At 56.0% G+C, this 10,413-nt stretch overlaps 1 protein-coding gene across 1 annotated transcript; it reads left to right on the top strand.

Moving 5' to 3' along the window:
• The first annotated feature begins 5,881 nt into the window (after nt 1-5,881).
• On the top strand, nt 5,882-8,408 carry HSPB7 (heat shock protein family B (small) member 7). Its single transcript, XM_007950774.1, has 3 exons — nt 5,882-6,080; nt 6,589-6,722; nt 8,229-8,408. Exons 1-3 carry the CDS (start codon nt 5,882-5,884, stop codon nt 8,406-8,408), a joined length of 513 nt encoding a protein of 170 aa, XP_007948965.1.
• The last annotated feature ends 2,005 nt before the right edge of the window (nt 8,409-10,413 follow it).

Raw genomic sequence — 10,413 nt, 5'->3', positions numbered from 1 at the left:
AATCACTGAGGTGGTGTCACTGCAGGGGTGTCCATGTATGTGTTGAAGTGCAGGCAGGGCAGCTTGGTCAGAGGCAGGATGACTGGATTGGATCCCCTGGCCCCTTCTGTGGCCACTGCTCCCACCTCCTGGGTGCTTGACTGTTTCCACTGCTCAGAGTAGTCTCTTCACCTAGGGGATGTCATTCTCCCACTGTGGGTGCTCTGATTCCCCATGCCTACCCCTGAGCCCCCCTCTCAGGCTACAGAGGCAGGAAAACTCCAGATCTGAAAGGAGACCCTGTGAGGGTGAAAGTAAGGTGCTGGCTCCCCAGCCCCCATCCTCCTGCCCTGGTCTTGGCAGGTCCCACCCAAGTCCCTGCCCCAGCTCCATGGCAGACAGCCACTCACCTCTGCCAGTCCGCCCTGCCGTAGCCCCAACCAGTCCTCCTCTAACAGAGATCCCTTTGCCTCCAGCTCAGGTGCACCTGGACAGGTGTGCACTCCACCAATCAACATCCTCCTTCTCCCCCCTCCCCACCAGGTTTACTGTGGCCATTAAGAATGTCCTTGACAAACCACCCAGAACTGCCCAGGCTGACTGAGCTGTGCAGGGCAGAGCGGCCAGGAGGGTGCAGGGCACAGGGCCTCTCGCAGCCTACAGAAGCCCAACTGTATGTCAGGCCCCATGATGCCATGGGGCAGGGCCTGGGAAGGGAGTTCATTCACACAGTGAAACAGTAAGGGTCGCTTGCTGGGGCAGAGGGCAGGGCTCTGGATTCTCAGAGCTGGGTATAGAAGGGATTTGAAAAAGCAGAAGAGGACAAGGGATACTACCCACCCCAGAGAGAAAGGACATGAGCAAAAGTGAATGGAGCCTATTATCCCTGCACCCTATGCCCAACCTGCCCCCCAATTACCAGGAGCACTCACAGAAATGAAGTGAGGCCAACAGTATCATCCTGTTTTAAAGAAGTAGAGTGAGGCTGCTTGTCCAAGGAGGCTGAGGGGGCAGAGCCAAAGCCCCACCCAGGTTCACCTGACTCCCAACCTGTACATTCTGCTCCACATTCCTGCCTTGGTGGTCCATCTCGTTCAAGTGCAGTGATGACCCAATGAGCTGGAGGACGGGCAATGAACTGGGCCTGCCACAGGCCTCTGAGGCCTGGTGAGGAGCTAGAACTTGATCCTCCTGTCCAGCCCCTCCCATCTCAGAAAAAAAACAATTGCCTCTGAGTCAACTCCCACTCGTGGCAACCGCCATGTGTGTCAAAGTGGAACTGTGCTCCATAAGGTTTCCAGTGGCTGATTTTTCAGATGTAGATCACCAGGCCTTTCTTCCAAGGCACCTCCGGGTGGACTTGCACCCCCAGCTTTAAGTTAACAGCCGAGTGCATTACCGTTTTCCCCACCCGGGGGACTTGCCATCTCAGAAAAATGCCTCTCAAACTGCAGCACTCACAGGGCAGTGGCTCTGGCTAGGGGCTTTCTGGTAAATGCCACAGACTTTGCCCCACCCCAACAGAGGGTAGGAACATGGAAATCAGTGGGACACACCAAGGGAACAAGTACATGTTGCTAACTCTATGCTTTACATTTGCAACACCACTGTGAGTTGGGGACAACATCTCTATTTTGCAGATGGTAAATGAAGAATCAGAGAGGTACAGTTACTCATCTGAGGTCACACAGCAGAGGCTGAACCCAGACCTGGGCTGTGAGGCTTTTCCCCTCCTGGAAACACCTCCAGCTCCTATGGCTTAATCAGTCAGGGTAATGATTTGGGTGCAAAGCAGAGGATTAGTGTCTGATGCACCTTTGGTAAATTTGGACAAGAGATCCACTGCCGGGCCCATCCCCCTGCCAGAGCACCCCTCTGAAAATCATGATGGCTTTTCAGTGACTGGGAACAGGAGCCACTCCTTGCTCCTAGATGCCAGGCCAAGTCATCGATTTAAAATAGGAGCATGTGCGCGTGCACGCGTTCATGCGTGGTGTTGGTGGTAGGGGGAGTATATGTGTGTTGTGGGTATGAGTGGAGGGCTTGCCACTCTTTGTGGACCTGGGCCCACCCTTGCCCTGGTCACTCCAACCTGTTGGCTGTTTATAGCAACAGGATAACTGGCTGCCTTGTTGACATTCCAAACCCCAGCCTCTGGCCTCGGGCAGCCCAGTCCCACAGCCAGCATCGGCCAGCCGGCCAGCACTACATGTTCACACCCTCACCACCCTGCCCTGTGAGCACCAGGAAACTGAGAAGAGGGTGGCAAGGGGGCATGGGGCCCATGACAAGTCTCTCTCAGAGCCATTTTCCCCATGTGGCAGCCCCCAATGTCTCTCTCTTCTGTGTGAAACACTCAGCAAGTGGTGAGGAGGGAGCTCAGCAGCGGGGAGCAAGCTTAAAGCCAGACAGCTCCACTCCCCCTGACTGGTCCTTCCCCACTAGGAACCTCAGTGTCCTCTTCTGTCCAATGGGGAGAGCCTGGGAGCCATGGGGACAGGGGCTTGTATCTGCCCTCATCTCCTGCCTAGAGCAGTGCCTGGCACGTAGTTGTTGTTGTTGTTGTTGTTATGTGCCATCGAGTCAGCCCTGACTCATAGCGACCCCTCCTTGGGTTTCCGAGGCAGTATCACTACGGAAGTAGGATTGCCCAACCTTCCTTCCGAGGAGTGGCTGGTGGGTTTGAACCGCCAGCCGTCTGGTTAGCAGGCAAGTGTCTTAGCACGTAGTAGGTGTTCAGTAAATATCTGGCTGGGTGGGGAGCTGAACGAAACAGACTCGTAAGAAACAGACTCCTGGACCTTTCCCAAGACCCCTGCATCAGACTCTGCATTAGACTCCAGGCTGCAGGGAGAAGAGTCTGTTTCTTAAAAGCTCCCCCAAATGATATTCAAAGCTTGCAAGCAGCCATCTAGATGCAACGATGGGTCTCTCTTCATCCAGAGCAAAGAAGAATGAAGAAAACCAAAGATTCATGGAAATAATTAGTCCTCGTGACTGGTACACCATGTGATCCTCAGCCTGTACGACTATGAGACCAGGGGAACTAGATGGTGCCCAGCTGCGCTGTCGGTCACTCGGAGGGGGATCTGTGGGGGCGGTACTGGTTGGAGAGGGAGAGCAGTGTAGAGCAAAACTCTAAGTCATTTGGGGAAAATAAAAGGTGGGGCAGGTTTGCTGGTCTGGTGGAGCCTGGTAGAATGACTGAGACTATGGCCCCTAGCTGCCCTTTAGGTCTGGAATTGAACCCACACCTGTGGCTTCCAGCCAAACAAAATATAGGCATATGAGTTGAACATGTACCTGAGGTAGATACACTCCTTGGAGAGAACAATCATGAGAGAAAGAACAGCCGTTTATGCATAGGGAGACAGCTCAGGGGGCAGGAGTGCATGGAGGGATGGACACAGGGAAGAGGTAACTATCGGGAGGAAGTGGGAGGGGAGCTGTTGCATTGGGGTAAATTGTAGTCAATGTCATGAGACAAAGTGTATGTGAGCTGCTGTATGGAAAGTGAATTTGCTCTGTAAACTTTCACACAAATCACAATTTAAAACAAAAAAGAAAAGAAAAAGAAAGCTCCCCCAAGCAACTGGGATGCCCTGGAAGGCTTGGGTATCAGTTTTCAGTGCAATGGGTCATCTCTGAAGCTCCTTTGATCCCTTTGATCTGAAGGGAGAGGCGTGCCCAGAGACAGGGGAATGGCCTTAATGACCTTTCGAGGTCCCTCCTGGCCAATGAACACAAAGAACCTGGTATATGTGTGGGTGAAGCCTCAGGAATGCAGAAGGGGGAGGAAAGGTGGGCGGGGATGGGTAATGGGATCTGATGCCCAGGAGCTGTGACTCAGGCCTTCAGCACCATGACAGTGTGTCTGCATTTAGCCACTGGCTCTTGTTTCCCTGGCGGGAAACAGGCCCCCCACCCCACCCCCACTCCCACCCTCTTTCCATGGTTCCTCAGTGCTGGGAACTGTCTGACAACCCAGCTAGATCCCCCTTAGTCAGGATGGGTGGCACAGGCCAGCCAGGGATCTCTATTGGCAGTGTTAGACAGCCCCTTGACTTTGGGCCCCAGCTCTACTTGTGCCCCAAGCCCTGCTCTGTCCCCACTTCACATACCACCAGCATCAGTAATTACCCCTATGGATGGAACCCTCCAAGGATGAAGCTCCATAGGACTCTGTGGGTGCCAGAGGAAAGAGGAACAGTCCCCACCTTCAGGAGCTCCCAGTCTAACAAGGAAACAGATGAACCCCTGTCCCAGAGGGATTCCCAGTCTGACAGAGAAGTGAGGACATAGCCAGGAAACCCCAGAACAGAGGAAGTCCATATCACACTAACAGGGTGGGGGGTGGGCTTCTGGGCTGCAGGGGACCCCTGTGTGGCTGGAGCAATCCAAGAGGCCTCCGTGGAGGAGGAGGGCCTTGAGCTGATCTGGAAAGCAAGGACAGGACTTGGAGGGGAGAGTGGGAGGCTCAGCCCTGTGACCCCAGTTGGAGGGCCTATCATCTTCCAGAATGACCGTCCCATGTTCTCTGATGATTCAGCTCTGGCTCTGCTGAGCAGGGAGTGGGGGGGGGGGAAAGGGGGTATCTAAGCATCATCTATACATGTCTCCATCCAAGTGTGTTCAAGTCATCCCAGCCTCCAGGAGGCCCTCAAAGCCCAAAGCCAGGACTTGGGATCAGATGCTTCTGGATCTGAATCCCAGCTCTGCCCCTTAGACCTGTGTGAGCCCCTCTGTTTCTGGGAATAAATAGCGTCTCTTCCTTCCCAAGTCCAGTGGGGATCAGATGGGGCCCTACTGGTAGAGAACGCAGCCAGGAGCTGGAGCCCTATGCAGAAGTCAGAGCTGGAGTCATTGTCTTCGAGAATTCTCCTTTTCCCCTAACTGCAATCCCTCCCACTGCAGTCTCAGGTGTCTCCCCTGAGACAGAGGTCAAGCAGTGTCCTGGAGCACAACCTTCTAGATATTTAAGGACAATCACCAAGTTATCTGGGCCCAACCCTGAGCCCTGCCTCAAGCTGCCAGCTCTCTCCTCTTGGGGCCCCTAAATGTTCAGGGGGGAAGAGCAAGCATGGAATCCAGTCCCCATGGGAGCTGGCAGGCAGACAGCTGCACATTCTATCCCCCTTCCTCAGGGCTGTCTCAGACTTTCCTAAGAGATGGGCCATAAACATTGTCTGCCTCCCAAGGGGCCCAGAGGAGGTCAGGGTCCCCACCCACACTTGACCTTCAGACATTATCATCTCCTGCTCTCCCCAGAGCCCTTTGAGGGGCTTGGGGGCTTGGACCCCTGTGCCCTGATCTCACACCACCCAGATCCCCCCTTACCAAGGACTGGAACTTCAGGAATGGGGACAGGAAATAGAGGAAACCTTGCTCTCAAAGAGCTTACAGTCTGATGGAGGAGGCACTGTTCTCAGGGAATTGGAGGGGGCAACACGGTCTTCAGGGAGCCTGGGTAGAAGGAGCAGATAGAAGACAGAAACAGCCAGCCCTTTTCCAGAACAGTCCAACAAGCACACGACGTTGTGGGCCAGGCACGGAGGTCTGAGAGCAAAAGCACAGAATCCAGCTCCCCACCCCCAGCGGGGGGGAGGCCCCTGGGCTGGTGTTAGCAGCCTGGAATGCCGGCGGTGGTGAGCTCAGCCGGAGGCTTGCATGCATCGCCTGTCAGCAGGGCAGTCTCGGTGGAGAAGAGTTCCAGCCCCCTCTGGGCCGCGGAGAGGCCTAAATTTAGCCAGTAGACAAGAGGCTGGCCCAGAGCCCAGGGACAGTCAGGCCTTATAAAGCGCCGGCAGCCGGGCCCTGGCATGCTCCCCCAGAGGCCTGCCACCCACATCCCTCTTCTGTGCACCCCTGCCCGCCTGGACAGGGCCCGGCTGCCCGCCCGTGAATGAGTCACAGGACCTCCTCCACCTTCAGAGCGGAGAGAAGCTTCCATTCCTCCTCCTCCTCCTCTTCCTCCTCTTCTTCCTCCTCAGCCACCCGAGCCCTCCCTGCCCAAGACCCACCCATGGAGAAGGCCCTGGGCATGTTCTCTGAGGATTTTGGCAGCTTCATGCGGCCCCACTCGGAGCCCCTGGCCTTCCCAGGCAAGTGCTGGGGGGCTTTGACGGGAGGGCTGGTGCACAGGTAGGGGACATCTGCTCCAGGGCACCATCAAATATGGGCAGAACTGGTATTGCACATCCTGCAGCCACGTGGCCACCAGGACAGATGTAGCCATAGGCACAGATGTGGCCATGCACACAGGTGGGACTCCAAGGACAGCTGTGGCCCGGGGCTCAGAGGCTCCAGCGGCCAGATGTAGCTGCAGCTTGTAGCTGCAGGGGGAGGCTGGGTGAGGTTGTGGAGTGGGAGGCATCCCCCTGGAGTGGGGCTGCTATGCACACACACACCCCATCTATGTTGGGATGAGGGTCCATCCCCACTGTGGAAAAGGTGGGCTGTGAGATGTGAGAGGGGCACAGAGGGCTTTAGGGACAATACCTGAGAAGGATGCCAGGCCCAGGGAAGCCACCTCTTTCCCAACAATCCAGAGACCCAAGTTCTGGAAACAAGTCCTCCCCTGTGCCTGGCTCACAGCAGCCTTCTCCACAGCCCGTCCAGGGGGGCCGGGCAACATCAAGACCCTCGGAGACGCCTATGAGTTTGCAGTAGACGTGAGTGATTTCTCACCGGAAGACATCATTGTCACCACCTCCAACAACCACATTGAAGTGCGGGCTGAGAAGGTGAGCCTGGCCCCCACTTCCTCTTGGACTCTGGAGTCTGCTCCTTGTCCTCTGCCTAGTCCACTCTCTGAATTCAGTGTCCCCCTAGCCCCTTTCTGGGACCCCAGACCCTGACCTGTGCCCCTTCCCTCCCCACCATTTCCCTTAACAATCTGGGGATCTTGTCTCCTGTAGCTCATGGCCATGGAACCCCCTTACTGCCTCTCTCAGCCCCAGGGTTCCTAAGTTCTTTCTTCATGTCTCCTAGAACCTAAGGCCCAGAGGGTCCTGGGGTGGGGATGAGAGGAGGGAGATAGCAGTGGTGACGGAGATAGCACCCTGTGTGTGGGGGTGTACAGGGGAATTGGTCCTTCACCGACACACCTTCAAGGTCTCTTCCCTCCCAGAGCCAGAGGCCCAGCTTCCTCTTGGGAGCCCTGAATCAAGGCCAAGCAGAGGGTCCCACAGACTCTAATGGGTCACAGTCCGAGAGGCTCTGTTTGCAGGCTGTGCACAGGGGCTGGCCAGGGTGGGAATGGCCATGGGCCATGGGCTAAGCAGAGACAGGCACAGAGGCACTTGGATGAAGTCAGATAGCTCCAAGGTGTAAACAAGGGGCTTGATGAGGGAGGAGGCTCAGTGTCAGTGGCTTAGAGGCAGGGGTCCCTGAGCAATGCAGGAGACAATGGCAAAGCTGCCTCACCCATAGCCCCCAGGTCCCAGATATGGCCTCCTTCATTTAATCCAGAATAGAAGAGTTGGGGTGGGGACCCATTCTTCTTCCACCCATGGTGCTCAGGGTGACTGGGTCACTAAGGCCTTTGAGTCTGGAGTCTGGGACCTCCAGCCAGGAGGAGAGTGTGACCAAGCCTGAGGTAGCCACAAGTGCCCAGTGAGAGGAGCAGAGGGTCAGCCCAAGGCCCCCTCTGGATCCCCCACTGCCTGGCTTCCTCCCTGAGTGCTAAGTGAAGGAGCCTGGAGTCCTGCGCTCCTGTGCCAGGGAAGCCAAGGACTATGGGCACCAGCACCAGGAGGCAGCACGTGCCAGCCCTGCCATCCCTTGCAGTGACTCAGCTGCCTCAAGCTCCTCTGGACACTGTGTGCTGGCCGAGCTGTGGGGGAGGGGCCACTGGCCCAGCCCCTGGTGGGGGACACCCAGAGTGTCTGGGCTTCCTGGAGAACACAGCTCTCAGCTTTGCCATCGTCTCCTACATTGCTCAGGGGCCCTCGTCTCTGAGCCACTGACACTGAGCCTCCTCCCTCATCAAGCCCCTTGTTTACACCTTGGAGCTATCTGACTCCATCTAAGTGCCTCTGTGCCTGTCTCTGCTTAGCCCATGGCCATGGCCATTCCCACCCTGGCCAGCCCCTGTGCACAGCCTGCAAACAAAACCTCTCAGCCTGAGAAGGCCCGCCTGGTCTTAGAATGGCGGGAAGGAGCCTCTGAGGAGGTATGGGGCTTGACACACACAGGACAGAGCTCTAGGGGGGGAGGGCAGCCTGCCCTGACCCACTCCTTTTCTCCAGCTGGCAGCTGATGGCACAGTCATGAACACCTTTGCCCACAAGTGCCAGCTGCCTGAGGACGTGGACCCCACATCGGTGACCTCGGCCCTGAGGGAAGATGGCAGCCTCACGATCCGTGCACGGCGCCACCCGCACACAGAGCACGTCCAGCAGACCTTCCGGACAGAGATAAAAATCTGAAGGCCCCCCCCACCACCTTTGGCCCCCCAGCCCTCACTGACTGCCTACTAGCCTCCCAGACAAATCTTCCTACCCTTTCCACGACAGCCCCCAGACATCTCAGCCCAGCTTCCAGAACCTGACACCCCCCCCCCCCAGGCCCCAGGTGGGTCATCCCTCTCTAATTAGAGCCTTCTGGTCTGCCCGGGGCAGGCCTGGGACCCCTTGCCTCATCCATGGCCCCCAGGTCCCAGTTATGGCCTCCTTCATTTAATCCAGAATAGAAGAGTTGTGGTGGGGAGAGAGGGATCCCAGAGAAGCCACTTTGGGGGAGGGGAATTGGGTCAGGCAAGACCTCTGGGCAAAAAATCTGCAGGACAGACAGACAGACAAATCCTTTGATCTATGGAGTTTCTGTAGAGCAGGGGCAGGGGCCCTAGGACCTGGGACTCCTTGGCCAAGGGGAGGAGAGAGGCAGTGGGGAGATCATTGAAGTGCCCATCTCAAGTGGCACTGCCTGAGGGCATAGGGAAGCCAGACCAGACAGCCGTGAAGGTGAACCTCCCCCCTGCTGCTCTCCAAGCCCCAAACCAGCTGGCAGGCTGCCTGCCCACCCTGATGCCCCCAAGCCCTTGGGGCCTATTCCCTAGCCAGCCAGCTGTGCCAAGGCAGGGCCATGTAGTGTCTGTATATAGATGGGGTTTTTCCAATACAGCTGGTTCGTGCTAAACTGTGTGTAACTCCTGCTGTGTGTTACCTACTGGTGCCTCCAGGGGAGACTGGGGTGAGGGGTGGGGCTGGTCTCTCTCCTTCCCCTCAAATACCTGGGGTACCTGGGGCTGCTTGCATTGCAGGCAAGATGACCAGACAAAAGGATCCTTAAAGTATGAACTTACAGACTTGGTGTGTGTATAACACATGCACATGCACATATATCCCTATCATTGTCTGCAGATACCAAGCAATGTTGGTTGGCTGAGGCCAAATTCAGATCATTCTAAAATCAGCTTTACAATCTCCATTTTATCAATGCGGAAATCAAGTCTCTGAGTAGTGGAGCATCCGGCTTCCACACTGAAGGCTGGATTTGAACCCAGGTCATCAGAAGCTGCTCTCCACGCATGTGCACTGGGGAGTATTTCCCCTTACTCTGTCTCTCTCCGCCGGTGCACCCTGCCCCACGTCTTCCTGCTGGGTGACAGAGGTGTGTGTGAGGGTATCATAGGAAGTGCCCATAACCAGTTCCCTCCCAGTCCTTGATCTAAGACAGGGACCACAGGGACCTCCATTAGCCTTAACCTCAGGAACCCGGGCTGCTCCCAGTGACCCTGGCCCAGTTTCCCATCTACAGAAGAAAGGGGAATGTGGGAGGTTAGGTAGGTCCCTGGGGCAAGGAGTAGGGCCACCCTCTGCCCTCCATGCCTCTTAGGTCAGGGTCCTATATTGGTAGCCCCTCACCCTGCCATTTTGGGGCCTTTGGAGGAAGTGGGGCAAGCATGGGAGGGTCCTGGCACTGTACCCTGTGAACACAATAAATGACAGCATCACAGCTTTCTAGAGATCACCTGCCTGAAGTCCTCAAACTCAGGGTGGGGCTAGAGCAGCCAGATGGAGAACCCCAGGTAAGGAGACACACTTGTCATGAGTAGAGTGGCATGCTCAGATTTGGGGGTGCTGGTGGAAACTCAAGTTAAAGCTCAACACCTCACAAAAATGTGGGTGCCCCTTGGCTTTCTCATGATTTCCTGCACCCACCTGGGCAGTAATTCTGGGATTATTTCAGTGGAAAAACTTCTCTAACTTCCCTTTTTATTCATTCATTCATTCAAGAGATATTTATCTTCCTGCTACTATGTGCCAGGCACTATTGTAGACACTGAGACACTAAGGTGGACAAGCCCCTTCTTGAAGCCCACCTTGTACCAAATAGGGGGTCTGGGGCTCAGAGAGGCTGAATGACTCAGCCAGGGTCTCACAGCTCAGAGGCAGAGCCAGCTGGAAGCCAGCTGGGGAGCTGGCTGATTCA

The sequence above is a fragment of the Orycteropus afer genome, unplaced genomic scaffold (genome assembly GCF_000298275.1).
Source record: "Orycteropus afer afer isolate SDZICR_OR568_19922 unplaced genomic scaffold, OryAfe1.0 scaffold00288, whole genome shotgun sequence".
Taxonomy (NCBI): domain Eukaryota; kingdom Metazoa; phylum Chordata; class Mammalia; order Tubulidentata; family Orycteropodidae; genus Orycteropus; species Orycteropus afer.
This window is presented reverse-complemented; position numbering and strand designations above follow the sequence as displayed.

Excerpts from the sequence above, each read along its gene's own strand:
- HSPB7 (XM_007950774.1), top strand. The coding sequence starts at position 5,882 with ATGAGTCACAGGACCTCCTCCACCTTCAGAGCGGAGAGAAGCTTCCAT. Across the intron at positions 6,081-6,588 it reads GGAGCCCCTGGCCTTCCCAG|CCCGTCCAGGGGGGCCGGGC; the intron begins GCAAGTGCTGGG and ends CCTTCTCCACAG. Across the intron at positions 6,723-8,228 it reads TTGAAGTGCGGGCTGAGAAG|CTGGCAGCTGATGGCACAGT; the intron begins GTGAGCCTGGCC and ends CCTTTTCTCCAG.